General features: G+C 37.5%; 1 protein-coding gene across 7 annotated transcripts; it reads right to left on the reverse strand.

Annotated features, from left to right (window-relative positions):
• Positions 1-73: 73 nt before the first annotated feature.
• On the reverse strand, positions 74-27,867 carry EFCAB7 (EF-hand calcium binding domain 7). Of its 7 annotated transcripts, XM_071810076.1 has the most exons (19): positions 27,416-27,857; positions 25,355-25,542; positions 21,178-21,389; positions 19,730-19,816; positions 18,853-19,069; positions 17,703-17,821; positions 14,099-14,240; positions 12,085-12,194; positions 10,976-11,133; positions 10,646-10,779; positions 8,453-8,601; positions 6,418-6,627; positions 3,357-3,464; positions 2,287-2,352; positions 1,448-1,516; positions 1,204-1,259; positions 982-1,100; positions 719-795; positions 74-161 (listed from the first exon to the last, which is right to left on the reverse strand). In XM_071810076.1, exons 2-15 carry the CDS (start codon positions 25,539-25,541, stop codon positions 1,508-1,510), a joined length of 1,908 nt encoding a protein of 635 aa, XP_071666177.1. In that variant the 5' UTR covers position 25,542; positions 27,416-27,857; the 3' UTR covers positions 74-161; positions 719-795; positions 982-1,100; positions 1,204-1,259; positions 1,448-1,507. The 7 variants fall into 7 exon arrangements, with proteins under 7 accessions (XP_071666177.1, XP_071666178.1, XP_071666175.1 ...); XM_071810077.1 differs by lacking the exons at positions 74-161; positions 719-795 and having other exon boundaries at positions 981-1,100; XM_071810074.1 differs by lacking the exons at positions 74-161; positions 719-795; positions 982-1,100; positions 1,204-1,259; positions 1,448-1,516 and having other exon boundaries at positions 1,749-2,352; positions 27,416-27,526; positions 27,759-27,867.
• Between the last annotated feature and the right edge of the window lie 18 nt (positions 27,868-27,885).

Genomic DNA, 27,885 nt, shown 5'->3' on the forward strand with positions numbered 1-27,885 from the left:
CCGCCCCGCCGCCCGCCCCTTAAAGGAACCGCCAGCCCCGGAGAGAGAGGGGGAATCCTCTCGTACTCCGTTCCCAGCCTCGTACCGGTGGTAAAGAGATGACAGTGTTCCTGCCGAGCCGCGGATCTCTGCGCCTAGAGCCGCTGGAGGCCGGTGCTGCGCTGGGTGGAAGAGGGAGATGGGGGGCGTCAGTCTGGCTGGCTGCACAGCTCCTACCCACAGGCCTGTGGCCACCAGCAGGATGTCACCACAGGCCCTGACCAGCACCCCAGGCCTCAAGTGACCACCCAACACAAGTGGGAGACCCAGCCAGTGCCCACAGAAAGGTGGTCTGGAAGGCCAGGATTAGCAAACCACATTTTGTTACTATAGCTCTAGTGCTCAAAAGCAAGATGACATTCCAGAGATTCATATTACAGCTGTTAACATGCTTTCTCCCAAATATCTCCCATTGAAGATGCTAGTACCTATGTTGAGCCTTAAAACCAGAATCTACAATGTTTTTCTACCTTGGTGGTACCTGGACTTAGAGCAAACTGGAAATGACTCTGCAGATACAACCAGGATCTCTGTTCTCATCTCCTACAGGGCAGGGAAGGTAGAACCTACCACAGAGAGCTAGCCTATGTGTTTGGTAATGAAACTCTTCCTAAAAGCAAGAGGATCAGAAGATACTATTCTACTTTGTATTGCTGTGTCAGGTTTTACTGGATCCTACCTGCAGCAAACCCAAGTCTTTTCACGTGCAATGATTTCTCAGCCAAGCACTTCTTCCAGTTTTAACCATTCCTTTTCCTAAAATGTAGAAAAAGTAGCATATGGATTCCTGCCACATCTAACGAGACTGATTTTACAAACAAAAGAAATGCAAATAATGGAGTGCTGGCTTTGTACTGTCTCCTGTACACAGAGGGTTTCTCATTATTTCCCAGCTCCTCCTTGGAGATGTGGTTTGGAACTTCTGATGTGTCCACAACTCACCTGAGGCAGCGCTTACAGAGTTCAATTGCTAGAAAGCACCAAATATTTGTGGGGCCTCTTAATAAAACTTCTACTTCTTTTAGACCATTCTGAAAATGAAAATGTATCTGCTGTACCTGCTAAAAAAAAAAAAAAGAAAAAAGAAAAAAGATCACCAGTAAACCTGTCTGAGCACCAATTGGTGGAGCGTGTAAATCAGAGCCGGCCTCTCTCATTTCGTACCTGACATTTGCTCGCTGGGTGTACGATTACAGCAGAGGAACAGCAGAGCGCAGGAGCTGCAGGCAGATAAATATAGCTTTTCAGGACTGCCTGCTGCCCTTACAGATGAGGTCACATACATTTAGTGTCCATTTTAAACTCAGACACTTTTTAAGCATCCAGTGACCAGGGTCATAATTTTTTTCCACATTAACAGACATTTAGGGGAACTAGAAAAACATAATATGCTTAATATTTTTAGTACCTCAAAGTTGGTTTTCATTGCTTTTGCAGCTTAAACTCGGTGGACTTCAGTTTTCTGATTTCAGCTATCCTGGAAATAATTAATTGCTGTTAAGAGTCAAAAGCCCAAGACAAAACCTCCATTTTCCTCAGATAATGTTATTTCCTTATCACATACGAAAAGGTGGACTTTATTTTATATAAAGTATAAAAACCAGTCAGTAATTATTCAGAACAAGTGTAAGATAAGTATCATCATAAGGGAAAGAACCAAATCCTTTATCAGGTAGCAAAATAAAATCACAAACCCCACCCCTTTAGACTTCTCAGGTCAAAACCACAAGAATGTTTAATTAGGAACCCATCAGACCAATTTAACAAAGCAAGTTTCTCCTCAGCAAAACAGTGCCAGCACGTGATGAAACTACATTACGTGTTATAGAAAACAAAAGCATATCAGCCTTTATAAAACAAATTAGCCTTTACAAAACACCATTATATTACAACTGTCAGCTATATTACTGAACAGAACTAAGTTGTACCATGTCTCAGTGTTTTCATGCCAAAATATTTCATTAGAACAAATGTGATGAATATTCTGTCAAAGGATTTTACAAACTTACAGTTATTCCATCCCTTTGTTATCATTATAGGTTTCTTAAAAGCCATTAGTAGAAGCGTGATACAAGAAGTAAGTACTGATGTGATTCATTGGCTTTAACAAATCAAACTCTGAGAAGCATAAATATATGCAAGCTTTTTAAGGACAAGACTATAAATTGGGTAGAAACTGCCAAAAAAATCCTGTTTTAGTCTGAAGGCTACTGAGAAATGGCTCTCCAACCAGAACGTTTAACGTACGACGGAATGCACACAATTATAAAGCCATTCTTCCTGCTCGTTCAGCGGCATCACGTGCTGAGAAATCTGCATAGCAGAGAGAAAACCAGAGGTGAAATAGTAGTTTATTGGAGAACTGTGTGTATGTTACCTGAATGAACTGTTTCAGTACTTACATCACTACCATTAAATGATGAACATTCAGCATCTATAATGACAGCCGGTATTCAAAACTTACTATTAAATTCATTTGCATGACAGCAAAACAGCCATAAAGGACAGTGAGCCTACAGTTTATATTGAATGAATCCAAAATTAAAATAAATAAAACATCCTACAGTGTCAGGCTATAGATACCTAAAGTGTCAGCAGCAATATTAAAATAGATCCCAACCCTGCCCATGTCACAAGACTGTGCCTGTGAAATATGAAATAGTTCTGATGCCTCTTCTTTTCAGGACAGAAACCACACTTCTAGAATAATAAAAACTGGATTTTCTTCATAAATGAATGAAGAAAACTATCTGCATTTGTAATGAGTTTTCAATCTCATTTTATCCCTTAGAACCCTCAGAGTTTTCACTAAAGCCTGCCCAGCTCTGGGACAGGGACCAGCACATCAAATTCCCTTGTCATTGAACATTATCTATAAATCAAGTTTAACAAAAATTGGCCATCTGCAAATCACACTGTGCATATGGAGTGCAAGAGATATATTTTTGTTTCTGACTAGCTTGATCTGTTTTTCAGAGACACACATATATCTGATTAAAATATGCCACACAAAAAAAAAAGTACAGCCTTTAAAAAAATAGTAAATGGTAGATGTATTGAATGGACAACTGAAACAGGCACATGTATGTAAAACTGAACAGCTGTGGATTTTTACAGCAACTTGCACATGGATACATCAAGTACATGTTCAGCTTTGAAATATCAAGAATTATATCTGACCTGTATTGTGATGAAGATGCCACTATTACCATGCTCATTATCACAATAAAAGGCTTTCAAAAGGAAACTGTAAAGATGTCCCATGATCATCTTCTTTTTGTTTAGATTTTAAGTTGGCTAAACAATAAAAATCTTACCATCGTGGACTTTGGTGCCACTTCTACAGCAAAAACAGTAAGTCCTCTATTACTTAAGCAGTTCTTACTCTGCTCATTGTTGACATGAATAATCACTTTGTTTTCAGACTGCAAGTTGAAAAACAAAAAAGAACACATTAGTCTTTATGGTTAAGTGGTTGTTCTTTATGTAACAACCACACATTCCTCTTACTTCCTCAGACTTCACTATTTTACATAAGGATGCTGATGTCTATTGTCTTTGAAGAGCAACAATTTTAAATGTACCTTAGCATCATCAGAGCACAGATTCATCATCAAAAGTCATTTAAGACTTATTGAAATAACTTAAGCACTTGCAAAGATACAACTTGGGAACACCATTGAGTGAGAAAACTATACCACAGAATATTAGTGATGCTAACCGTTTACATAGTTTTGAAAGGTGACTGGACAAATTAATTGTAAAAAAATATATGAAGGGATTTTAGGTGCAAAGACAATATTTCTGATTCAAATAGTCCTTGAACTGCAAATCACCATAGGCTAGGACAGCGAGCTGGAGAAGTGTCACTGGATGCCTGCCCAGTTTTTGTACTTGCAATGTCTCCTACAGGCCATTTATGGAGGCAAGATACGGACCTAGAATAATCTTTATCTGACATCACACGGCCTTTCAGTTTTCCAAAAATCCTCTCCCTCCAGCAAAAGTCCATTTCCTCAGGAATTTGTATTGTATGTTCTTTCCTCACCAACTATGTAGGGGTTCAGTGGAGGCTAGGCTCCTAACAACTGAAGTTAAATGCCCAATGTTAGCATAGAAGCATCCTTCATCTTTAGTTTCCTTTCACAATAAATAATCAGGATTCCTCACTGCCACCAATCAAAGATACAAGTCCCAAAGGTGTTTGTAAGAGACACTCATCAAGATGTGACCCATCCCAATCTGCTGCACATTGTTTGGTTCAAACAGTCTCTTGAAAAAAATAGTAAGCCCTAACAGAGATGTTTAAAAAATATTTGAGAAAATTAATGTAAGTATAATCACTTAAAGAACAGATGTTCTTGCTGTGCGAGTGCTTTCAAGGAGGATCCAAGATGTAAAATTGAAAGCTTGGGTAATGGAAAATTCATTAACAACCAGTTTATCCCAGGCCACACTCAGATACAAGACCTGAGGCCATGCTACATACACCACTATTCAGCTATCTCTAGATAAATTTCAGTTTGACAAGAGACATTGGGAAACATTTGATTCTCAGACAATGTTATCCAACACTCTCTTTGTATTGAGAAATGGAACAGAAAGAGTTACTCTACAGAATCAGCCTTACGCAGGAAAGAAGCTACTACTAGACTGGTAAGGACTGATTAAAAAAAAGAAGTTCTCTCTGGTCTTCACAGTACAAAGTGTTTGTGGACAGCAAAGTGTTAATACGGTAATTCTGGAAATATGGTACTGTTGCAGAACTGTAAACACAATCTAGCGTTAAGCTGCTTATGGCTTGGATCTGTCTGCTCTGGCATCACTTCAGTGAAGCCCTTGTTTCTACAGGGCAGTGAGATAAAGGTGAACAAAAGAATTATCTGTGCCATAAGTATCTTCCTGTAACAGGAAGAAGGTTACAGAGATTGACCTAGCACAGAGGGTGTATTATAGTAAGTTTGTGTTTTGGATGATAGGAAATGTCTCATTAACTTTTTTTTTGGCACATAAATGGGTAGACAATAGATTGGGTACTGCTTACTCTCGGAGAAATCTGAAGCTCTGTGTGCAAGGTCTTTTAATCTCCTCAGCTCACAGCCTGACTAGGGAGGGTTAGAAGACAAGACATCTTTCTCTACCCACTAATTAAATACATATGCAAGACTAAAACAGAATCCTTCAGGAACTAGCATAGTTCCTTAATTTACAGAAATAACAAAGAAACAATTATTTCCATTGAAATCATCAGTACAATATCTGCAGATATAATCAGACTGCTTGCACTGCGGAAGCTTAGAAGACAGATGCATAGAATTGCCTTTTTATTATTTTTTTCCACACATTTACAATACAAAAAAAAGTCTCATGCTTACAGATTCTAATGAGATTTTCAGGGAAGTGCAACTATTTGCTTCATGGCAGAACAGTGGTATTTATGGAACCCAAACGGCATAAATAGCAGTGGTCAGTGATTTTAATCAGACAGCATCCAGTTGCCGCAGTACAGACCTCAGCTCCTTCTCTGACATATCCCCAAACACAAAAATAACTTCAGTATATCTACCCTAAAGGGCGAAGTGCAGATCTAAACCTGTAGTTCCAAGGAGCCTCAGCATTCAGTCCTAATATTAGTCCACCAACCCACCTCCTTCTGCATGTTTGACCATTTAAAAATATACTTCTTGCTGCGACTTTTTTAAGACTTAAAGCATTTTATGTTTAGCATCTTACTGCACTATATTTATTTACACACAGTTCCCAATATAAATGAAACTGAGAATGAACAGCACATTCATTACAAACTATGCAAAAAGGTTTTAAATCCCTGCTTCTTGCTAACCACTTTCGCTTGGATTTACAATCCTCAGCTTGGATTAGTAATAAAGTAGACCTGTAAGATTAACCAGTTAACAATTCGCCCATAATATCCTTCTAAAACACAGCAACGCAAATTACTGTTCTCTCTTTCTCACACACACTGAAAATATTAAATAGTGTAAAGGCTGTAGTCTTTGCTCCTTCTCTAATTGTATTTCTTGTTCTTGGTATTTGTTTGCTGGTCTTATGAACATATTATGTCTTCAATAATTATCAAAATATTGAAAAACTGGAGTGTGAATAGAAACAAATATTCAGATTCTGTATGATACTTAAAACTCATAATAAGCTGTCCCTTCCAAGAACACTGATCCAGACTCCTTTGAAGTCTGAGTCATATGTCAAAAAGAGCTTTGCATCAGGCATGGTTTTTTAAATTAACTAACTACAGAAACCTGATATCAGAAAATGGAAGTCTCAAAAATGGCACAAGGATGGAAGAAGAACAATAATACTAGACATTAACCCAAAGTACCTTACAGAAGTCTCACGCCATACCTTATTTTCAATAACAGAAGTGATTCTCCTGCCCGCTTTGTAGGTATAGACGGTTACGTTTTCACAGCCATCCACGACTTTGGCCTCTCCTTTATTAACAACAGACTTACAAACAGCCCTGTTGAGTTGCCAGCTCCCTGCCTCTAGATACATGGCTTTAATTCTGGGTTTGCATTTTTCTGCGTAGATGTCAATGACAAAGGGGCACGCCTGCAATGGAGAAAATGAGTTTTATCCTCACTTCATCTGTTGTTTTCCCACTCAGATTTTCATCCACAGCTGCTAAGTATTCTCAAATATGCTCTGAAGTAGTTACCCAAGTAGAAGTACACCACTGAATGTTAACTATTCAAAACCTGAGAGCTGTGGTGATCTTTTAAACCAAATGAAAGCTCAGGACAAATGAACATTTTTCATGCCAGTCACAGCACACTCGATACGCAGTTCAGTGCATTTGGCTCCAACGTGGCAAATCCTTTGTTGGGTAGTAAGACATACAGGAATTAAGTTTTAACGCATTTCAGCATCTGCAATAAACCTGTCTCCTTTACCTGTCACACTCTTGGTATTTGTGCCACTTCCTACAGACTTAAAATATCCACAATTTCATATTAAGCACTCAGCTCTTATAGTATCTTGGCTAAGATTAGTGCCTGTAACAGTCAGGAGTTTGCATTTTCATAGACTCAGTAGAAGTGCCTCAATTTCTTTCAAACGGCTGTTGGAACTCACTAGGATTTCTCAGTTCTGTCTTTGTTATGCTCAATGTTCCTGACATACCAATCTTTTAAAGCATCTGAAAGGGTTAAGTTACAGACACAAATAGATTTACGTTTTCAGAAGAATGACTAAAGCATTCGGAGAGCTGTGTTGTCCTTTGTAAAGCAAAGACATCAGCCATAAGCCACAGCTAGTTTAAGGCACAAAATACCTGTAAGAAATTTCTAACTTGACAGAAACCTCCCCCAAATGTTCTTTATTAGAGGAGAGCTCCCTCTTACGTCTGCAATGCAGAAGGACAGTTTCGTAGTTGCTCTGCTGACCACACTCAGAGCAAAAGGACAAAGTGCTGCTCATTACGAAATCATTCGCCATGATCTCAGTATTTTCACCAAGAGACAACTGATGTCTCTCGACCATACTGAGTATTTCTGGGTCTGTATGTATTTGTTTTACACACATATTTTATATGGTGACTACACTGACGCGTTTAAGTTTAAAAAAAGTTAAAGAAATAATTTAATCAGACTATATTTTATTTAAAAACAGTTTTTCTTGGGAATTAAATGTAAATGATTAATTAATCTGCACATTTAATGTTTTCTTTAATTTTTCATATTTTTTCTCTTCATGAAAAATATTCTCTTACTTCAGGGAGAACTAACAACACTGGTACTGTTTCCGTAAAATTACAAAGAAAAAAAAACTATAAGCACAAAGAAACAGAGAAATAATCCCTGGTCCTGTAAAGGAAACAACATGCCACCAGAAGCCCTTTGATTAAAAATTTATGTTGAACACTTTCAGACACCGTTGTGACAGGCAATGGAAACAGAAATAGCCACATCTGAAAAGTATGAATTCTGAATGACGTGAGGAAAATGTTATCTTCTCCTTATTCCCTCCTTCTGTTGCAGCTTGGGCCAGGAAAGTGACTTTTTTAAGCAGAGCAAGCCCTGTATTTTGTAGGTCTCCTGCCGGGTCACAATTTACCATCTCTGCCATCTTAGCACTTCCCACTAGCAAGGTGCATGAATTCTTTCCACAGGTGTAACCCAAGATTCCCTCCTCTGCAACCACACAAAATACTGGCTTTCTCTAAAGCAGAAGACAAATTCCTTCTTTCAACAACATTAGTGCTATCCTAAGAAACAAAATACCATAATGACTGAAAGTCAGTGTAAACCCTGTGTTAACAGTGTTTGCACTGGATCACTGACCTACTGAAATCAATTTGTGACAGACAGTACTGCAATTAAACATGTGCAGCGAGTTGTATGTGGAGCAGTTATTTTTTGCTATAGGGCTATCATACCTCTGTCATTTCTAATGCTTTATTGTAGCCCAGAGACAACAAAGTGACCCAGAGGTCAGTAGGATCCCCTTCACGGTCATTGGCTTCCATGAGATTCAAATCCATAAATCCTTGTCTTGTTAGTTCATTCTTCTTCATATCAAAATTCTCTGTTTAAAAAGAAATATAAGGTAACACTTAAACATGTGTGCTGTCTGCAAACACCGTTCATTCTTCCAAAGCCAAATTCCCATTTATGTTAACGAGCTTTAAAAGACAGAGCCATGCTGCAGCCTCAGGCTCTCCAATATAATTTGGGAAAGAATGTCCTTGACTAGATATGTGCTCTTTGCAGGGCTTCCCCATGGATTTTAGGTAACGACTAGAAACAGCTGGCCCCTCATATAACCCGAAAGAGGGGGAGATTTCAAAACAGAAAGAGTTCATATAGATTTTTTTTTGTTGTTGTTTTGCTAGTAGTATTTCTTGTGGTTGAGATTTGCAGAATGTGCTATATCAAGAATGGGAAATGAAAGTCTGCTAGGGCAGCACCCTTAGTGCTTGAGGTCCTTGAAATAGAATTGATTTACTTAGTTCCTAAAAAGCAATAAAATGCCACTAATCCTAACACGCCTCTCTTGATAGAATACCTTAGATCAAGCACTCTAATGTCAGCAAACACATAATTGAGATGTCCTGGTGTCAGAGATTTTTAAAAATGGTTTTCTCATCTTCATAACAATGCTAAATCTTTACTATTTATTATTAAAAAGGGATTACCAATTTAATAAATCTATCTAAGGGTACAGATGCTATAATAAATGGCTTGAACTTTGGTGTCAAGATTTATTATATTCGTCTGAACCCTTCAGCTGATTAATGACCTGGTAAAACATTCACCATATTCTCCCCTTTCCTCTGCTACACTTCACACACGCACATCCCTCCTACTCACGTCAAGACCAGTGCAGGGAGGCCTAAAACTGACAGGGTCATGAAGTGTGGAAAAAAACATGTACAGGGATGAAAGGGACAAGAAACTCATCTATAGAAAAGTACCTTTGCATGAGCTTTCCATCATTTAGGTAAAAGTCCAATATCTTTGAGCATTTTAGAAAGAAATAGTAAGACTTGCCAGATTTAAAGTATTTTGGCCCAAATTAAGCAACGTGTCATAGCCTACAAAGGAATTACATCAAACATGACGTGCTGATATATGATATGCCATACTGGCATGTCAGGTATGATTTGCAGAAAAGCTATATTTCTTACAGAAACTTTAATTTTCATACAACAGCTTCTAAATCTCCAGTCTCTGCACTCACTGCAGCTGAACTGCCAATGCTTTGAAGTCACTGGTGAGTGTATTCTCCTAGCCCTGCTCTGAGGTAAAAATGTGCATTCTCAAGGCCCTTGCAAGCTTAAAGCAATGCCACAGAATTCAGTTTTTGTTCAAAATTGACATTTGTGGCACAACCCTGCTCCTGCAAGCTGGCAAGACGTCAAGAAACGTTGACAAGCTATATCGGCAGACAGAAAACAAAGCACAGCTGGAACAGTCTTAACTGTCAGCTTCCTCATTGCACTCCCAGAAGTCTCAGAATCCCACAGTGGTCATAGCACAATATTAACAAACTGATAAAACATACATGAGCCTTCAAAAGACAGATTCTTTATGAAAAACTGCTTATATCTCAAGAAAACTTATAGTTACAATAGGTATTTTCTAATGTCTAATTTTCTAAACAGATATAAGCTCTAAATGCCATTTTTAAAGCATCATATACATACTAATTAAATGTCCCTCTCAACACTTTGAGATATGAAACCAGCGTAATCTGCAGAAAGGAGACTGATTAAATGAATACCTGTTACGGTTTAATTCACCATATGATCGGTGATTAGAAAACCTGTCGTTTTTGGCAGCTATAAAATATTTCACCTACAAAACTTTGCAATTAGAAACGGGAGGAATTTTCTCAGCAGGAAGTCAGTGGTACACGAACCAGAACTAAGCAAAACAGAGGACAGGAGAATGGAAAAGGGAAAAAAGAAAAACAAAGTGAGAAGAGAACTATATCTCCATATGTTCTGTGGTATAGGCTACAAAATACTCAGCTCTTCTATACTATACATAGTAGGATGCTATATGCAACAGCTTGCAAGAAGATTGATAGACCTAATTAGTTGTATCAAGCACAGCAATGAACTTACCTTTACATACAGCCCATGCTTCCTCATCACATTTCTCACCACTAGTTCTCAGCTCAAAGAAATTGTATTCCTCCAAACTCAGAAGGCCATTTCCATCCAAATCAATTGTTTCAAATATATCCAATAAGGTGGCTCTAAAAGATGAAAAAGGCAGAACTATTTCCAAATACTTCTCTTTCTTTTACTGTCTCAATATTGTCGACAGCTATTCAGTCTATTTGAGAATATTCTGTGCAAACAATATTTTAGTAATGCACAGCTTTTAAAAGCTAGACATTATTTGGAGCACATTTACAATAGTTACCATGACTATCTGGGGATATGACTCACCGGAACTCTTTGGTCAGAGCCAGTTCTCCATCTTCACCTCTATACACCAGTTTTGCTTCTCTAGTAATTTGTGCTTTTGCCTTCTTCAACCTACAGCCTGTTGTGAATGGGAGTAGCCAGTAAATGCCTGATCCAAGCTCCCCTCTCCATCCAAACGTCTGCTCTTAAAGGAAGAGAGACAAATTTGTGAGTTACTTCTCCAATGATGCTTTTCTGTTATTACTAGTAATATTCATACAGAAGTGGTTCTTCCCTTAAAGAAAACATGTCTACAGTGAGATGCTGTGTGATACCATTTTAAAGACACAAAAACTAGTGAACCTCTTAGTTATAACAGAAGTTAGAAAAATGTGAAGGACAAGAGATGACAGGAGAACAGGCATTACTAGAAATATCTAGTAACAGTCCTATCATTTTCCAGATACGTGACACTGTACTTGTTAAACTTTAAAATGAAAGCAGCCAGAAGCAGGCTGGCAAAACTCACTGAGTTTTTAATTTTCTCTCCAATTCATTAGCTTTGCTCAAACTACTAACAAAAACTTCCTATGTAAAGAAGTCACAAGCAACTGAGGGTTTAAGAAGCAAGCTGAGTTCCCTGTGGCTTGGAAGGGGGAAGTAACTTAGTGCTATCATTTCTCCTCCCTTATTTCTGCCAGGGGGTAAAAATATTCTGTGCACTATGAAGTTCAAAATCGAGGAGAAAGAAAAGGAATTTTTTTCAAGTTTTACCTTTGAAGTTTTGTATTCCTTCACCTTCAAAAACAAGTGAGTTTTCACAGAGTATCTACACAGATAACCAGAAACTCACCCGTACTTACCAACACACCAGATGATAATATGGCCCTCACAAGAATTTCATAAAACTACCATTTGAGTGGCTTGCAATTCAGCCCATCCAAAGGGTGTAACTAAGACACAATTACATTTTACCTTGCATAAGTTCTGCCAGTTTTGAAAGGGAACATGCAGAGAAACAGTGGTTCTTCTCTAGTCTGATAAGGTACAGTTTGAATTCCTTCCAAACACATGGGAACTCATCCACGAAGCATTAACACAGACACTAAAGATATAACAACTAAAATAGGAACACATCAGAACTAGCCAACCTCTTTGTTTTGTTGATCAGTAAAGCTCACAAGCTGTAGATTTTCCTGGGTTTCATTTTCCTTCAGGATATACAAAACTGTATCCACTGACAACCAATGACAAGGTTTTCCTAAAAAGAAAAACATTCCAAACACATGTGCTTAATAATGGCACAAAATTGGTTTTCTTCCAACTCCGAAGTAGATATATCTATGGCATTTATTATATTGATCCCTGTTAATGTAAGGTGGATAAAAAGAATCTATTATAGGCCATTGGGATTTCCTTCCTATTTAGGTTGATCAGATAAATTGTTTTAAGTCTTGTGATTGTCTTACAGATAATGATTACTATTAATAGTTCTACTATTAAAACCTTTGGTAGTTAAGGAAGCTATTTCAATTATTTTCTACCATTATTACTACAACATTAATAGTTATTACTTTTCTTTATACTAAGGCTCCTAGATATTTCCAATTAAGGATCTTAAAAAAATTATATCATATTCTCTTGTGAAGTTCTGTAAAATATTGCTAAACTCACCATGAATAGAAACTTAGATAATGTGCAAAAGCTAGGGATACCAGAAGATGTAAATCTCAGAAGTGCTAATTGTTTTTAAGATTTAAATAGCAAGATCCCTCTACGATCCCTCTACATGGCAACACTAGTTGTTGTTTGTTGGTCTAAGGTTGTATTGGAGCCGATGCCATTTGAACCTCTGGGATTTCTTGTAGCCACTCAGTTCCTGAGGGCAATCAATCAACAAACTATTTAGTGGTCTTCCAGTTAATCAGACCACAGCAAAACAGTGAATGCAGGGGCTTAGTTTTTCTACAGTTAGAAGTTCATGATGCTAAAGAGTGGCTACACATCACACAACTTTGTTAAAAATCTGAAGATACTTTTGAGTTCTCATAAAAAGGTAATTGCTCTGCTATTAGATGAATCCTTTCCTTACATGCCAGTATATTACCCTTTCCTGTTCACAGCAAACCGTGAAGGCATTTCTATATGCAGGACAATGTGCAAAAGAAAGGCAAGTACTCTTGGTTACACAGAATGTCTGGACAATCCTGCAGCAGAACTACTCTAAGGCACAGTTTAAGAGGGTGGTACATGAAAAAACGAAAGTTATGAGACATTCTGTTACTCAAATCTTATTATGGGACCCGTTGATCAGCTTCCCATTTCAGCCTGGTTCTAACTGGAAAATGACTACTTTCTGTCAGTGATTTGCAGTGAAGTTTTTATTATCAACCTCGATCAGGATCAATTACCAACCTGTAGCACAACAGCCAGTCCAGATAACTCTAAAACATATTTGTAATCTAATGGCTCCTGTTTCACAGGATCAAAGAGGAAATAATCTACTTGGGGGAAAAATATTAATAATTCCAATGTAGCAACTAGATAAAGCTCCTTGGTAAATCACTGGAGAGAACAAAACCAATAGCACTTGGAAAAAAGGAGCACAAAGGCTTGCTAATCTCTAATGTGGGGCTTCACTCTTTTTAAGATGAAAATTGAAATAGGCAAACTAAGCTCTAAATCCCTCAACAAGATTCATAATCAAAACATCAAGATACCATACTGCTATAAAAAGCCACAACCTATTTTAAGTATTTACAGAAGCATTTGAGGTGAAGAATACGGTATTCACTAAGTTTTGTATTGTTGTTTACCACAAAGTACATCAAAATCTTAAAAAGAGATACTGCAAACAGTGCCAACATTTGAAATTTGTGAATAAGAAACTTCACAAATCTATGGCCAAAAATACTCCAAGAGGTTGGCTGCCTAAAGGGAGGAAGATAATAGACTTAGCTGATTTTCACTGTCCAGGCAGTGCGCACAAAATGAGTAAGCAGAAAATACAGTGTGACAAGTTATATTTTTAATAGGACTCTGTCAACTAAGTATTGCTATATTGCAATATTGTAAAGTATTGCAAGTGGGAAAGCGAGAGATGTATCAACAGAAGAGAAAATATTTTTAATAAAAAAATTCTCAAAAAAATGCAAATACACTTACCTTCTACTTGACGAATGTTTAAGGGCTTGATGGTAATACATACTGTAGACCTCTGAGGTAAGTGCAGCTTGTACTTGTGGCTAATAATTTCACCATCGTCTTCTAAGTAGAAGCATCCTTTAGATTGTGCACATGGCCATTCCTGGAAACCAAGCAAATATTAGATATTGCCTTGATCTCTGATCAAGTTAAAAGCACCTTCTCTGAAATACATTAATTTGATTTAATAAATCCTCTATAAAATATACCACAAGATACAGCATTGATCTTCTACTCTCTTTTTAAAATTAATTTTCTCAAACACTTGTTTTTGTAATCAATTTTTGCAAAGCAGTTAGTGACATTGCCTCGCATGTGAAAATGCTTGAAAAACATGCAGATTACCCCAATGCTCGAATACAAGAAATGAAGAAACAAACAGAACTCATTAAATTCTCCGAACTTTGATTTACCACTGAAAGGCTGGAATTTTGCTACATTAGTTCCACCAGGCCAATCAAGCAAAGAACATAATAGATCAGCTGAACAATGAGGAGTTACTTGCTCAAACACAGATATAAGTACTGGTCAAATTAAGTGGTTCATTTTGACTTCTGTGAAAGCTCTGGGAAAGACAAACTGAAAACTGCTGTATTTGTGAATAACATGGTTCCTAGAGACACCATGATTTTGCTGAGATGCTATTAATAAAACAGCTTTGTGCTTTGATTTTTTTAGTTGTTGTTTTTTTAAAAAAAAAAACGCAAGTCCCAATTTCCAATTTCAAGTATCATTTGAATTATACTTCTTTAGCAAAATAAAAATCAAGTCCTTATAGAGATATTGTATGCCTTAAGAACCTGACATAGCTGAGATAATCAGCCATTAGCTCATTTAGTCTCTAAGTTCAATACCTTACAAAACCGTTTGAAAAACTAATGACTTCTCAAAAATATCTAAGCCAAAAGGTCTGCTAATGAAGCCACACGGCTGTTCTTTGAGAGATAAAAGAGCATTACATAAGTTTAAACAGTAGTTCAAATGTGCTGTAGCTATTAAAAAAGATACTGTGACAATTTTCATGTACAAAAATTACTTTAACAGCCACAGTTTACTCTCCCTTCCTCACTATGCAGTTTTGCAGTCAGATGGACATTTTTACAACAGGAATATCAAATGATTCAAGTAAGAAGGGAAAGTATTTCAAGGCACAATGTGCAGGTTAAGATGTGAGCAACAGTAAGCAGAAGTTTGACAAAGCTTTATGAATCAAATACTAAACTGTTATCCTTGCAGAGAGCATAAGGTGGTGCTATATTCTCTAAATTATCCAGGTCAAATTACAAACAGGTGTGTAAATTTGGGAAGCTAAAAGATTATTTTTTGGTTTGATTTAAGCACGTAACTTCCAAGCATAAGAAAAGCTGTCAAATAAACATTTCCCACTATGTTGGCTACTGTGTGAGAAATGTTAATCATAAAGAAATGCTCCTATGACTATTTAAGTTGTTGAATAGCTCACACACTCACACAGAATTAAAACCCTAACCAAATATTTGTGAGATAAATTGTTTCTATGATTAAAGCAAAGAACTTCAGTTCAACACTTTGTCTTGTACAAAACCATAGGCACATATATACCATATGCACCAAAAAGTCTCGCTAGTTCCATGGCATGAGGCTGCCCCACCACACGAGTGGGCGCATGTCACTGTGCCAAGAAGATTATTTTTTTCAGGTATTTCTTTTTGGTACCCATTGTGTGTACAGGTCTTTTGCTGACCTCAGTAGAGCAAAATGCAAAAGTGAGACTCCTTAGAAGGCGGAATTTAGCTACCCAACAAGAGAGAAGGTTTGGAACATGATACACTGCTTGCTTTTTTTTGTTCATGTGTTTCAATCTTGACTAAAATCAACACAAATAATATTTTGCAGAAATTTAAGATCTCCATTAGCCATCTTTTACTTAATTGTAATTCAGCTCCAGCTGAAGCCCAACAGGTCAGCATGTTGCTTATGCTTATCTGTAGCACTTCTGTAACTATTTTTTTTCTCTCCAAGTTTTTTATGTCATTAAACGTGTCAAAAAACTCCACTGACAAAAAGAAACCACACAGAAGAATGTACTGTGAATACATTCCATGTTTCCTAATTTCAACATTCATCATGCTTTCACTTCTACTGTTTTCTTCTGTCAGAAGTGTAAGATTGGCATTTGTCCAACTTCACAAGGGCAATATTTTGTTTACTGTCCCAAAAAGACATGTGAAGTGCACGAAAAAAAAAAAAGTATTTCTGAATATAACATAAATAAGAAGATATTTTGGTGTGCTAGATTCTAATCCATGCAAGTGAATCACTCTATAATTATTCATTGATTATGACAGAGTTTGTATTTTGCCATTCCGAGTTACAGTTTAAAAAACTAGTAGTTCTACTTACACCTTTTCATGTTTATTGAGTGATTTTAGTTTTTACATGATGCTAATCAATAGCAATTTGTATCTGCAGCTGTTTTTTTCTGGTCAGTTCTTACTGGCTTGCACAAAGAAAAAGGAATCCAATATTGGGAAACTGTGCAATGGTTTTATATACTACATATCACGTATGAACAAGGTGAAATTGCAGGTTAAATTGCGTGGAGGTCCAGATACCTAAACAGACTGCGAAAAATTCCTTTGAGATTATGTTTTTAAATTTTAATATAGAACAAATGTCACTGTATAGCGATGTCGAAGATATAAAGGACTTCAGAGTTCAATAACAAATACAGAGTTGTTATTTGAAACAAAAATGTAACTCATGAGAACAATCAGTTCAGTTTTCTAGCAGCAGTTACACTATGTGGTCATAATCATTTTTTCTCTTTTATACAGGAGTCTCAAGGTGCACATTTTTAAAGTATCCGAGCAGTTTCCAGTTAATGTTTTATATTTCTACAGCTATTATTTTCTGTTGAAAGAAAACTAGTAAAGGTTCAGTCAAGAAAGGGAAAACAAAGGAAAAAGATCAATATTAACACTCTACAAATATTGACTTGGCAAAGTGACTTTGTTGTCTTTCTCCCACAGGAATTTACATTGAATGAGTGATTTATTTAAAAGAAAATACTGATAGGACATATTAGTCTAACTAAAAATCAATATTTTCAGGGACAGCATATATTTATGAATTAATGCCCAATGAACTGAATACGCTCACAGATCTGTTATTTATTTCCAATTACCTTTCATATAAAGGTTTATGATACACAATCTTTCAGACTACTTAAGCATTTAAAGTTCTCACCAACCTAATAAATTATTAAATTTTAAATTTCTCAAAAAGTCATTAAACGTTTTATCCAAGAGTGGTTTCATTTATAAAAAACACACTTTGTTCTATTAAACCTTCACACCTGAAAAATTATTTTCAATAACTAGATGTCAGCAAAACCAACAGTATATAAAAATGTTAATAATAATATGTACCAAGAAACCTCGCGCTAGTTTATAGCTGCCCTTGACAAACTATTAATAAAACATAAGCTAAAAATCACAGAGAAATACTTTCTCATTTAAAATGGAATAACATATGTGCCCGGAGGAAAACAGCATAATTTCAATAGGACGAGCTTACGTGATACCTTCATTGTGTCTGGCTCAATTGTGTTTCTGTTGCTACTGGCACACACGCTGATAGTGGTTGACGTGGATCCTTTGCAACTCTGAGCTGACGAGGGTCTTGAAGGAGTTTTGCTGTCACCTATAAACAGAAATTCTGAGTGACAATTACGTTATTTCAACCCACTCCTAGTGCTCCTCATCAGAAAGCCTTGTTTATAGGCACATGGGGAAAAAAACAGATGAAAAGAACTTCTATCAGATAGGCTGACTTGCCTTATAGAGCATCTAATAATTCATTAGCCAAACACCTTTAACTTCCCTGACTGTACATCTCAGGTGAACAGGCATATGAATGGCAGAACCTTGGAATCCAAATCTGCCTGAAGGACAATAAATTGTTACCACATTATTCCATTTACCTTAGAATCGATGTAAAAAAAGATCTGTCCTAAGTGGAAGGGTTTAACCTGCTTCTCATTTAAGTTCCTTCTTTTCAGGACAATGCAGTTTCCCTGCCAGACAGTACAGCACTTCTGCACAGATGCCCAATGCAATTGCTTCCAAGCCTTTACTTTCTGGTTCCTTATGTTGGGGCAACTCTGCTAGTACAATTGGTGATTTAGCTACATAAATTCGGTCTTCATCACTGTTTTGTCATCTTTGCACCTCTTCGGTATTGCCTAGAATTAAGCAACTTAAAGTACATGTGAATATTTCATACATGGTACCTTTGCAGCTTGGGAAGATTTTAAAGTATCTTTGTAACTTCAGGAAGAACATTAAACTCTCATCTTGATTGTGCTTGAAAAGTACTCTCGATAATTGAAACAAACTACTTATTGATAAATGTTTAAGGTTTCATCTCCTATCTAGGAAGGAAATAAACAACTTGCTATGTTGCAACATCTGAGCACTTGTTTCCTCTCTTCCTTCTGCACTGGGTCACCTGAGAGTCAATGAAATTCACCCTTAAAAATGTGAGAGCTTCAGATCACAGATACAGCCAAAGTCCATTTAAATATGGGGGTCAGATATTCTACTGAGACATTTGTGCGATTGCCACAACAGAAAATTATATTAGTAACATCCTCACTAATAGGAGAAAAATTAAATAAATACTCAACTATGAACTCCAATGGAATGAAAAATCCCAATATGAAATATAAGTACCTTTTGTTGGTGCTTGTTTGTGGTCAGTTTTCCTTGAGATTCTTGGTGATGGTTTTGACACCGGCAGTGTGATCCCTTCAGAGGAAGTTTCAGCTTGACTTCCAAACTGCTGTTGCCTCAATCGACTGTCAACTTCCAGTTTATCTCGCGCAGTCTTGCAGCACTGCTCACTGGTTGTCATGTATAACTCACAAAACTTTAGATAGAGAGAAGTAATCTGCTAAGTGAAACATTATTTCTCAGAGTTTTAAGGATTAAAATGCAACATCAGTAAGGAAAGAACAGGTCAACAGATGTAATGCTCTTTCTCTTAAAACACAATATTAATTTTCATTTTCATGAATCAGAGCGACCACTTATATTTCTTTCTAGATATTTGCAGACTCATTTTTTTAACATAAGATTCTTAACAGGAAGATGATGTTCTTCTATGAAACTGGGCTGTTTATTAAGATCAAAAGTTAGTCATTGCTTAGAGATGATGTCAAAAAAGCTGATAAGGTGTTGCATAGTGAAAATGAAAAGTATGAAATAGCACAGACATAGCAACTCTGATTGTTTGCAAAGCTTGCTGTCAATTGCCATCTTTACCCTGCAATTCCTTTAACTCTTCACACATGCTGTTAGGTTTTGTGCTTACTATTAGGCTCTGCCTAAGACATAACGTTCAATTGCAACAAGTGACCTTTTCTAGGATAACAACCAGGCAAAGTGCAGGAAACAGAAATATCCACCAGCCCGTGTTCCAGTATGCAGACAGTTGCGAGGCTGAGGGAAGGTCATCAATGGGCCAACACACAGAGGTGGGATGTGTTATATTTGATAATGCAAATACTGCCAGTAACATAAGAATAAATAGTATCAATGTTTGCAATACCTTGTTGTAGTCAAGTTTGCCATTGCAGTTAAAATCAGCTTGTTTAATAATAGCACTCACTTCATCCCGAGTCATTTTTTCACCTCTCTGCAATAAAAAACAACTCAGTTTGGGTTCCTAAGCAAGAATAATTTTGTTTTATCGGGTCAACCACAATATACTGTATTTCAATTGTTTGTCCTTTCTGTCCCAGTTTACTCTCCTCTACATTTCCTTAAAATTACTTTATTCTCACTTTTGAGCACTCTACCAGAATTCCATTACTAGCCCATTTTTAACAGTTACTGCTCCCCAGTGTTTACGCTTTCCAAGATGATTGGCTTTTACAAAGAAGGGAGGTTTTGGCTGTACAGAGCAAAAAACCTGACAGAGAAAAAGAATCATTGTAGTCATCTGTGATGTACATCTATGTAGTTTAAAGTCAGAGCATCAGCTCTACACCAACTTGGAAGACTGGGTTTTTTCAGGGGTTTTGTTTGCTTGCTCTGCAGATCCTCAGAGGACCTGGATTTTAATCCTGTCACCACTCGTCATTCTACCATACTCTTGCTAATGTTTTTAAGTTGTATCTCCTACAGTCTCATCATAAAAAAAAAAAATCTCAGCTGCTATTTTAAAAAAATCTTATTTTCTATCTTTTCAGATTATATTATGAAACCTAAAAATATGGTGGCAGTTCAGCAGCTAAATAAGCAAGTTCCAGATACATTTTCATGTCATTATTTTAAGTCACATTAATGATACGTACAGGGAAGCCTTACGACATTTGCATGCTTTGGGTTGATAATGCATAATCTCTGATCAAACTATCAACCTACCCCAGCACAGTTCATCCTAAGACCCCACTGAACTAAAAATAAGATACAGTGAAGTCACTGGTGTGACAGTACATCATAGCTGTGATAAAACTAAAACACTGACCATGACATTTTATGTATAACTTGGATAAATGTTATATTTTAATTCTGTATCTGAACACACACAGACAACTTGCGAGGGAAGAACAGCAAAAGTGTGTCATCAACTCTCTTGGTAAAAGCTCATAACCTCAAAAGGCTGCAGAGGGCCCCTGCAGAGAATAGAGGGATTTGCACTAACAGAACCAAGAGAGAGACATGTGCATCCCCTTCTGTTGCTCCGCTGCCATTTAAACAGAGTTCAGCAAAACATTCTGTGAAAGTACTAAATATATTTTCTCTGCCAGCTTCCACCTTCAAGGAATAATTCCTGAAAGAGACTGATGCATTATCAACTGCAAGACTGAGAGGGGAAAATATGGAAAAAAAATCATAGATAACCACAGAAAACCAGAGTTAAAATTGAAAAAACCCCACATTAATCAGTTACCAATTCTTTTGATCAGGAATATGTGTTTACACATTCCGAATAGTTTCCAAAATCTCTACTAACAGTTAAAGATGGATAATTAAGTAGCTACTGATACTTACTGTTGTAAGAATTTTATATAGTTCATCATGTAAAATATATCCAGTGTTATCTGTGTCTATTTTTCCGAATGCTTTAAGAAGTTCAGTTTTTGTAGCTGGTTTTTCTTTTTTTAAAATAGTACAAAAATCGTCAAAATTCAGTGTAGTTGTTTGTGAAGTCCAATATTTATTGACTGTCTCCTGAGATGGATTTCCTCCAGCCTGTTGAAGTACTGAACAATAAAACACAATATTAACTATATATTCCAGCTATCAGTAAAGGAGTTTTCTCAAAACATCCTTTAATCACTTTCCATGTTCATGCTCTTTTTTTTTTTAAGCCAAATCAATCCAAGGGAAGAATGGGGTCTGAAGGACAGTTTTGCTTATAGTTGCAATCCTGTCCTCTACTGATCCAGATTGACTGTGACCTTCCCTGCCCTTGAACTCTGTGGTTTGTAGCAGAGAGGTTCAAGCAGCCTCAGGGGCAGACGAGCTCACTCGCATATTTTTTTGAGAGGAGTCATCAAACAGGCAGTGCCTGGCATCCTACATCATCTCTCGTGAACTGTGATCCAGCACAGAGACAACATATGCACTGAGAATCACACCCACTGTCTTCTACAGAAGGAAGAAACTGGAGAGCAGTCTGTGACTTTTTATAACACAACAATATCACGGGAATTATTTTGCTTACAGGCTCTGATCTGCAGCTTCCACTTACTCATGTGCACTGTTCTCCTAAACCAGGGGTGTCAAACTCATTTTCAACTGCGGCCACATCAGCCTTGTGGTTGCCTTCAAAGGGCCAAATGTAATTTTAGGACTGTATAAATGTAGGAGTAGCAACTACTGTCCTGAACTCAATGGGATGTCTTCCTTAAATAAAGTTAATAGGTTCAAACCATTAATTAAGCAAATATCCATTAATTCAAAGACAGTCTTCTCAAGTGACAGGTGTAAAATCCAGCCCAGCGCCTAAATTCCCAGTCTTAATATCAGGAACCTATTATTCCTAAGTTCGCACATTACTAGAACCTGTTTCTACAGAGATCCACATAAGTCCTTCCATTTACTTTGCAAAGAACTGAGATCTAGTGCAGAATTTAGCCTGAACACTTTTATGTCACAGCTATACATTTGAACTTATCAATTCAAATTACACAACATGAATTTCGAATGTAAAGGAAAAATTATACCAACAGACATACACTGCTAAGGCCAACAGCCAATAGATACATGCAACCAGTCCCTACACCTGGCATTCTTCACCATGAGTTTTCTGGATCTAGTTAGCCTCCTAAAGTCAACAGTTTCCAGCGTGAAGAAGGTATTATGTTAAGTTGAAATTAAATTATAATGCACAGTCTATCTGAAACTGGAGGGATGCTTTTACATCTTCCCATATAATCAGGTTTTGAAGGAAACACAAGACATTCTCCACCTCTGCGCAGGCTGACAGTTTGATTTTTAGCCAGCTGACCAGTGACCAAGTCTATACGAGCTGAGAACAGTTCAGGAGCATCTGTGAAATGAGGTGGTGGCATCATTACAATTCTCAGTAGGCAACTGTGTCACCATAAAAACAAACACCACCAGATACCTTTGCTGCTAATCTCTGATTGAATGCCAAGGACTAAATAAAGATTTCTGCCCTGTCACCTCCACAAGCAGAGTCAGCAGAATACAGCAAAGCTTACATCTTTATCCATGCAACGCTTAGGCACATAGCGATTGTTTAAGGATTTCAAGGTCAACAAAGGCAGGGCAGTTACTCTGTGTTTGTTTACATAGATAGCTGAGTTCCTGGAATATCAATATAGCACAGTATTCACTTACATTTAACAGAGTATCTTTCAAATATACATCAATTCTGTGTAGGGTACGTCCAGGGAGATCAGCACTTGCCATACCCTACATACCTCCCAAGTTTGTATTTTTGAAAGTTCAATTAGACCGCACCTTTTATTTATTACCTCTTTACAGACTGATTCTGCTAAATACCTTAAGTAATATTATACCATTGGAAATGAATTGTCCTTTATGAGTTGACCTTGAAACTAAAACGCCCAAACACTTGCTATGTAGTGAAGTGGCGTGGATAGAGATGAAAGCCAAAGCATATCTAGAAGAGATGACATTTGTTCACACCACTCCTATCTTAAAATCCAGATTATCCAAAACTATCATTAGGATGTTATAAAGGCACTTTTATTACAGCTGAGAAGGCCTGAATAACACTAAGTCACACGCTGAAAGAATGTGCTCGCTAATGGGTACAATTTCATGTCCTGGTATAGGGAAAGAAGCTACAAACAATCGGTGCATCAGAAAAGTACACTCAGCTTTGACAGCGGTGGTTTCCACCTGAAAAGCTCATGTATTCTAGGTATGGGCAATGCAGCCATTAGTGAGAAATTCATTTCCTCACATATGCAGAAAAAAATAAGGTCACTAGAATGATAACTAAATTATCTGATAGCATAGCATGGTTTTGCCTTTTGCTGTTTTTTTTGTTTTAGTTTGTTTTTTTTTACAAACAACTGCAATGCCATAATACACATACTTTTTACTGGCATCATCATCTGTGAGGAAGACTTTCAGAACAACCTGTACTACCACCAAGCCTAAGTGCATTCTGAGCTGCACCACGAAAAACACAAAATAGATCTCTTTAGTTTTGAAATTACACATTTCAGCTCTCTTTACTTAACTGAAGGGTTATGTACTCATGCTTTCTTTATCAACCATGTGAGCTGGAAACATTTTTTCCAATAAAGCAAGCTAAGAATTTCACATAATCATGAAACTCAGTAAAAAACAGGATTGAAAGACACTTATCAGTTCCCTAACACAATTCCTGCTATTACATACAACCACAAAACCACACGACTTTCTCACAAAAGGACAAAACTGCTCTAAGAAAGAAAAACAAAAACCAAAACCAAAACCCAACCATGGCAAGGCATAGCACACAATCCTACAGCTCCAAGATATAGCAAAGTTGGTATTTGCTTGAGAAATTTTATCAGGCCTAGCGAAACCTATTCCACAACTGAAACACGTTTTTACTCAGTCTTATCTTACTTCTTCCTTATTTTATTCAGTCACTAAATTATAAAGAAATCAATTTCCAACACACAGTCCTAACTATCATTTTTAGGTAAACTTTTGTAACTTCCCTAATAATTCCATGCAATGAACTTTGAAATTCGATAGGTTTTCTAAACAGAGTGAAAGCTGTGAAGCTTAACAAACTATCTGCGAACACCTTTCTTTGGTACAGCTGAAGCATTCAGAGATACAGTTTTTTCCTGTTGTACCACTGACAGAAATACCACTAATACACAAATGTAATACAGATGAAAATATGAAAACTTTTGATTTTAGTCTATGGGAACGTTTTAATTCAGGAGGAGTTTAAATAAGAATTCTCGCAAGACACCAGTGTCCGAGACAGCCCATTTGATCACATGAAGTTGGTAAAGGCAATATTTTCACATATTACTTGGACAAAGCTCCTTATAACTGATCTATGAGACTATCTGTAGGGGTAAATTACCACACCCACCCCTCCAATAACAACCTCTCCTATGAGTCTGCAAACCTCTGTGCCAATTAATGCCAGTTACCACGGCAATTTCCTATGGCAGGGCAACTGCCCACTGTAAATTGAACTTAATCATTTCTTGGAGATAGGAATTTATTGCAGAAAAGTCATAATAATAAAGCAGCACCTAGGCCCACTTCAAGTGAGCACCAATGCTACCATCACACTTGGTGTTGTTAAACAACTCACATTCCCAGTAAGCTGGTATTGACTTTTGCCCATTTATACTGATGATTTACAGATTAAAAGCTCTGTATACAATTCCCACTTCCATGAGTCATCCAACACCTAGCAACAAAGATTAAAGATTTGAGAAAAATGAAAAACATTGAAGAATGGTAGTTTCTATAAACTTCAAAAGATCACCATGTGACTTATTTTATAACAGGGAAATGATGAAAACGTCTTCAAAGATACAGCCACCAATACTTGAAGTCTGAACACTATTGAAAACTACTGTAAATTCATTAAACAGTTACTGAGTTTGTGCACTGGGATACTCTCAAGACTGCACTGCCGACTGCTGTTTGTAAACTACCCACTGCAATCATCATACACAATAGTTACAGGGAAAAAAGTAATCATTACCTAAACTGAGTTGTTCTTTTGATTTAATATTTTCTAAACTGCTTTTTAAAACAGTTACGTAAGCTGCTCGGCAGTTCATGTAAAAGATTGCTTCTTCTGCATGCTGGGACTTCTTTGCTTGGGAACTCTCTGAGCGTGTGACTTTCTGAACGGAGAGGGACGCGTTATTCTCAGGACTGCTGGCCATTCTGTGAAGAACACAATTACAGTTAGAATCTGTTACTCTTTTGCCTGTTTAATAATGCCTCTGCTTTGCCTTCTGAAACACAAACTAGCACATATTATCCTAACATCTATGTCATATGTTTGCTACTCTCTAAATCTGGGATGGGAATACTTACCTACACTTGTAGGTAAACACGAGATCTGCAAACACAAACAGCTTGAGCTCCACTCACTATTCACAATTTCTTCTTGGCAGGAAATATTTTATTATATTTTATTTTAATTCCAGACATTTTATATCAGAATTATTATACAGTCACATTATTTGAAAGCAGAATGCCAAATTTTCAAGTTATCAGTAATAAAAACTTATCTCACTGGAGAAAGCTCTGTGGCTGCGCAGTCAGGACCCACTCATGTCATGAGGGGCTCCCAGTTATATTTCTTGGTGATAATAGCAAAGCCCCTTCTCCTCCAGTGAAAACTGCAGGTGAACGTCTTTATATTGAACTGTGCATTTGTCAGTATTTTCTTCCTCACTCAAAAATTCACTTTCATGTTTCCAAGACTCATTTAGCTGGGAAACTGCGTAGTTTACGCACCTTCAGCAGAGACACTGTGTGATGTTGTAAACACCCTACAACATTCAATGTTAAAAAAATGACAAAATAATTATTAAATCGACTACACTTTTTTTTTCTGGTGCCAACCCACACTAGAATGGGCTTTTGTTTTCTGATTTTACAGTTACAACTTAACCAAACATATGGCTAATAGTAAAACTGGTCAAAATTCTAACACTTAAGCCTTCAAGTATGTGATGTTAAACGCACCTAATTCTACTTTTAAGAGTTATCTAAATATTAGAAATAAGTAAGTCTGAAGCTAAGAATGTACATAAAACTTTGTGTAACTTAGGCCTTTTAAGTACAAGAACTCTACCCATATAACTGTAAAAGAATGCAAAAAAACATGAAATGCATGTTTTCTAAATTATTAAAGCGATTCAAAACAGTAACTAATACTGTTTGCTCACCAATGGCCAGTAAACTTCAGCAGCTTCCTGCTTTTACCAAGAGTGATTAAGGTTTTCAGCAGGCCATCACAGAGGGACACTAAATCGTGTTGTACCATTGGACTAAGAGCCTCTCATATTGTTTTACCCAATGTTGACTTCAGAAAATATATTCCAGTATAATAAATTGAATATCTCAAGTTCAGCAACAAGACAACGACATCATAGGGTCCCCTTCAGGACTCATTGGATTCGTACTCAGGAGGCCTAAATCACTCACACCTTCTTGAGTTATATAGGTCTTTTACACTGGGGAAAGAAAGATAATAATCGCTTATCATGGATGAAGTACCCTATTTATAATACACAGGCCGCCTGCCTGACACTTTAATATTACACTGGCATTAGAAGGACCCCATAGGGACACTGTGATACAGTCTGGTTACTGCAAACGGGTGTCACTATAATTAAGCACCAGTGTTACACACACAAAATGGAAGTGGCTTAAAGTCAAGGAGGAAGGGAAGAATAAATGTTAATTTTCCAGTAACTAGTTTATAAAATGTGAACTCTCGTTTATACTACTTAGACTTCCCATGACCAAGATATCTCTTACGTGGGCCACAGTTCTGCCAATACATCGCTCAGAAATCCAGTGAGCAACAGCTCAGTGACAGCAGCCAGCAGCCCCATAGCTCAGGGTGTTTTTACTGGACAAATGATACTTTTAAACAAAAAAGTCAAAAGGGAGCAATCCAGCCTCCGCTGAAGTGGGAGGGCAACACAGCCTATTACTTTCAATTTTAGTTGTTATGATTCTAATAAATAATAAAAAGTCTTTCAGGAAGGAATTAAGCCATTCTCTTCTTGGCAATACTGACCTTTCCTGCCGTAGGTCTGAGGCCGAGGTTCAGCGCCATCCACAGCAAAAAACAGCAGAGAAGCTTCGCGCTGCTGCTTCTTCAGCTGCCAAGCGCTCAGGCCTCAATCACCTGAAATTTGGAAACTTTTACCACACGAATCTCATTACCTCCCTCTCTGGTGAGCGCAGGGGTGTCCTTCGGCAAAATTTACCACCCACCCTCGTGCAAAAAACATTATAATCCCCTTTCCCTCAGCCCATCGGAGGGGAATCAACGCTCCCGCCCTCCTGGCGACCCCAGCACCCGTGAGGGGCGGGTTCGGCCGCACTTCACTTCCCACCCAAACCGGCCTCGCACAAACCCTCCCCAGGGGGCGAAGCCGCCACCAGCCCGGCTCTTATCGCAGAATAGCACCGACAGCGTGGGCAGCGGGACCGAGAAGCCGCCCGGCCCCCGCAAGCCCCCGCCCGCCGCCCTCAGCCCGCCCC

The sequence above is a fragment of the Patagioenas fasciata genome, chromosome 6 (genome assembly GCF_037038585.1).
Source record: "Patagioenas fasciata isolate bPatFas1 chromosome 6, bPatFas1.hap1, whole genome shotgun sequence".
Lineage (NCBI taxonomy): Eukaryota > Metazoa > Chordata > Aves > Columbiformes > Columbidae > Patagioenas > Patagioenas fasciata.

Bases quoted from the DNA above. Each gene is read 5' to 3' on its own strand.
- EFCAB7 (XM_071810076.1), bottom strand. From the start codon at position 25,541: ATGGCCAGCAGTCCTGAGAATAACGCGTCCCTCTCCGTTCAGAAAGTC. The intron at 21,390-25,354 runs GTAATGATTACT...TTTATTGTTCAG, and splicing joins AAAAGAACAACTCAGTTTAG to TACTTCAACAGGCTGGAGGA. The intron at 14,241-17,702 runs GTATCACGTAAG...CTTGGTTTCCAG, and splicing joins TTGAGCCAGACACAATGAAG to GAATGGCCATGTGCACAATC.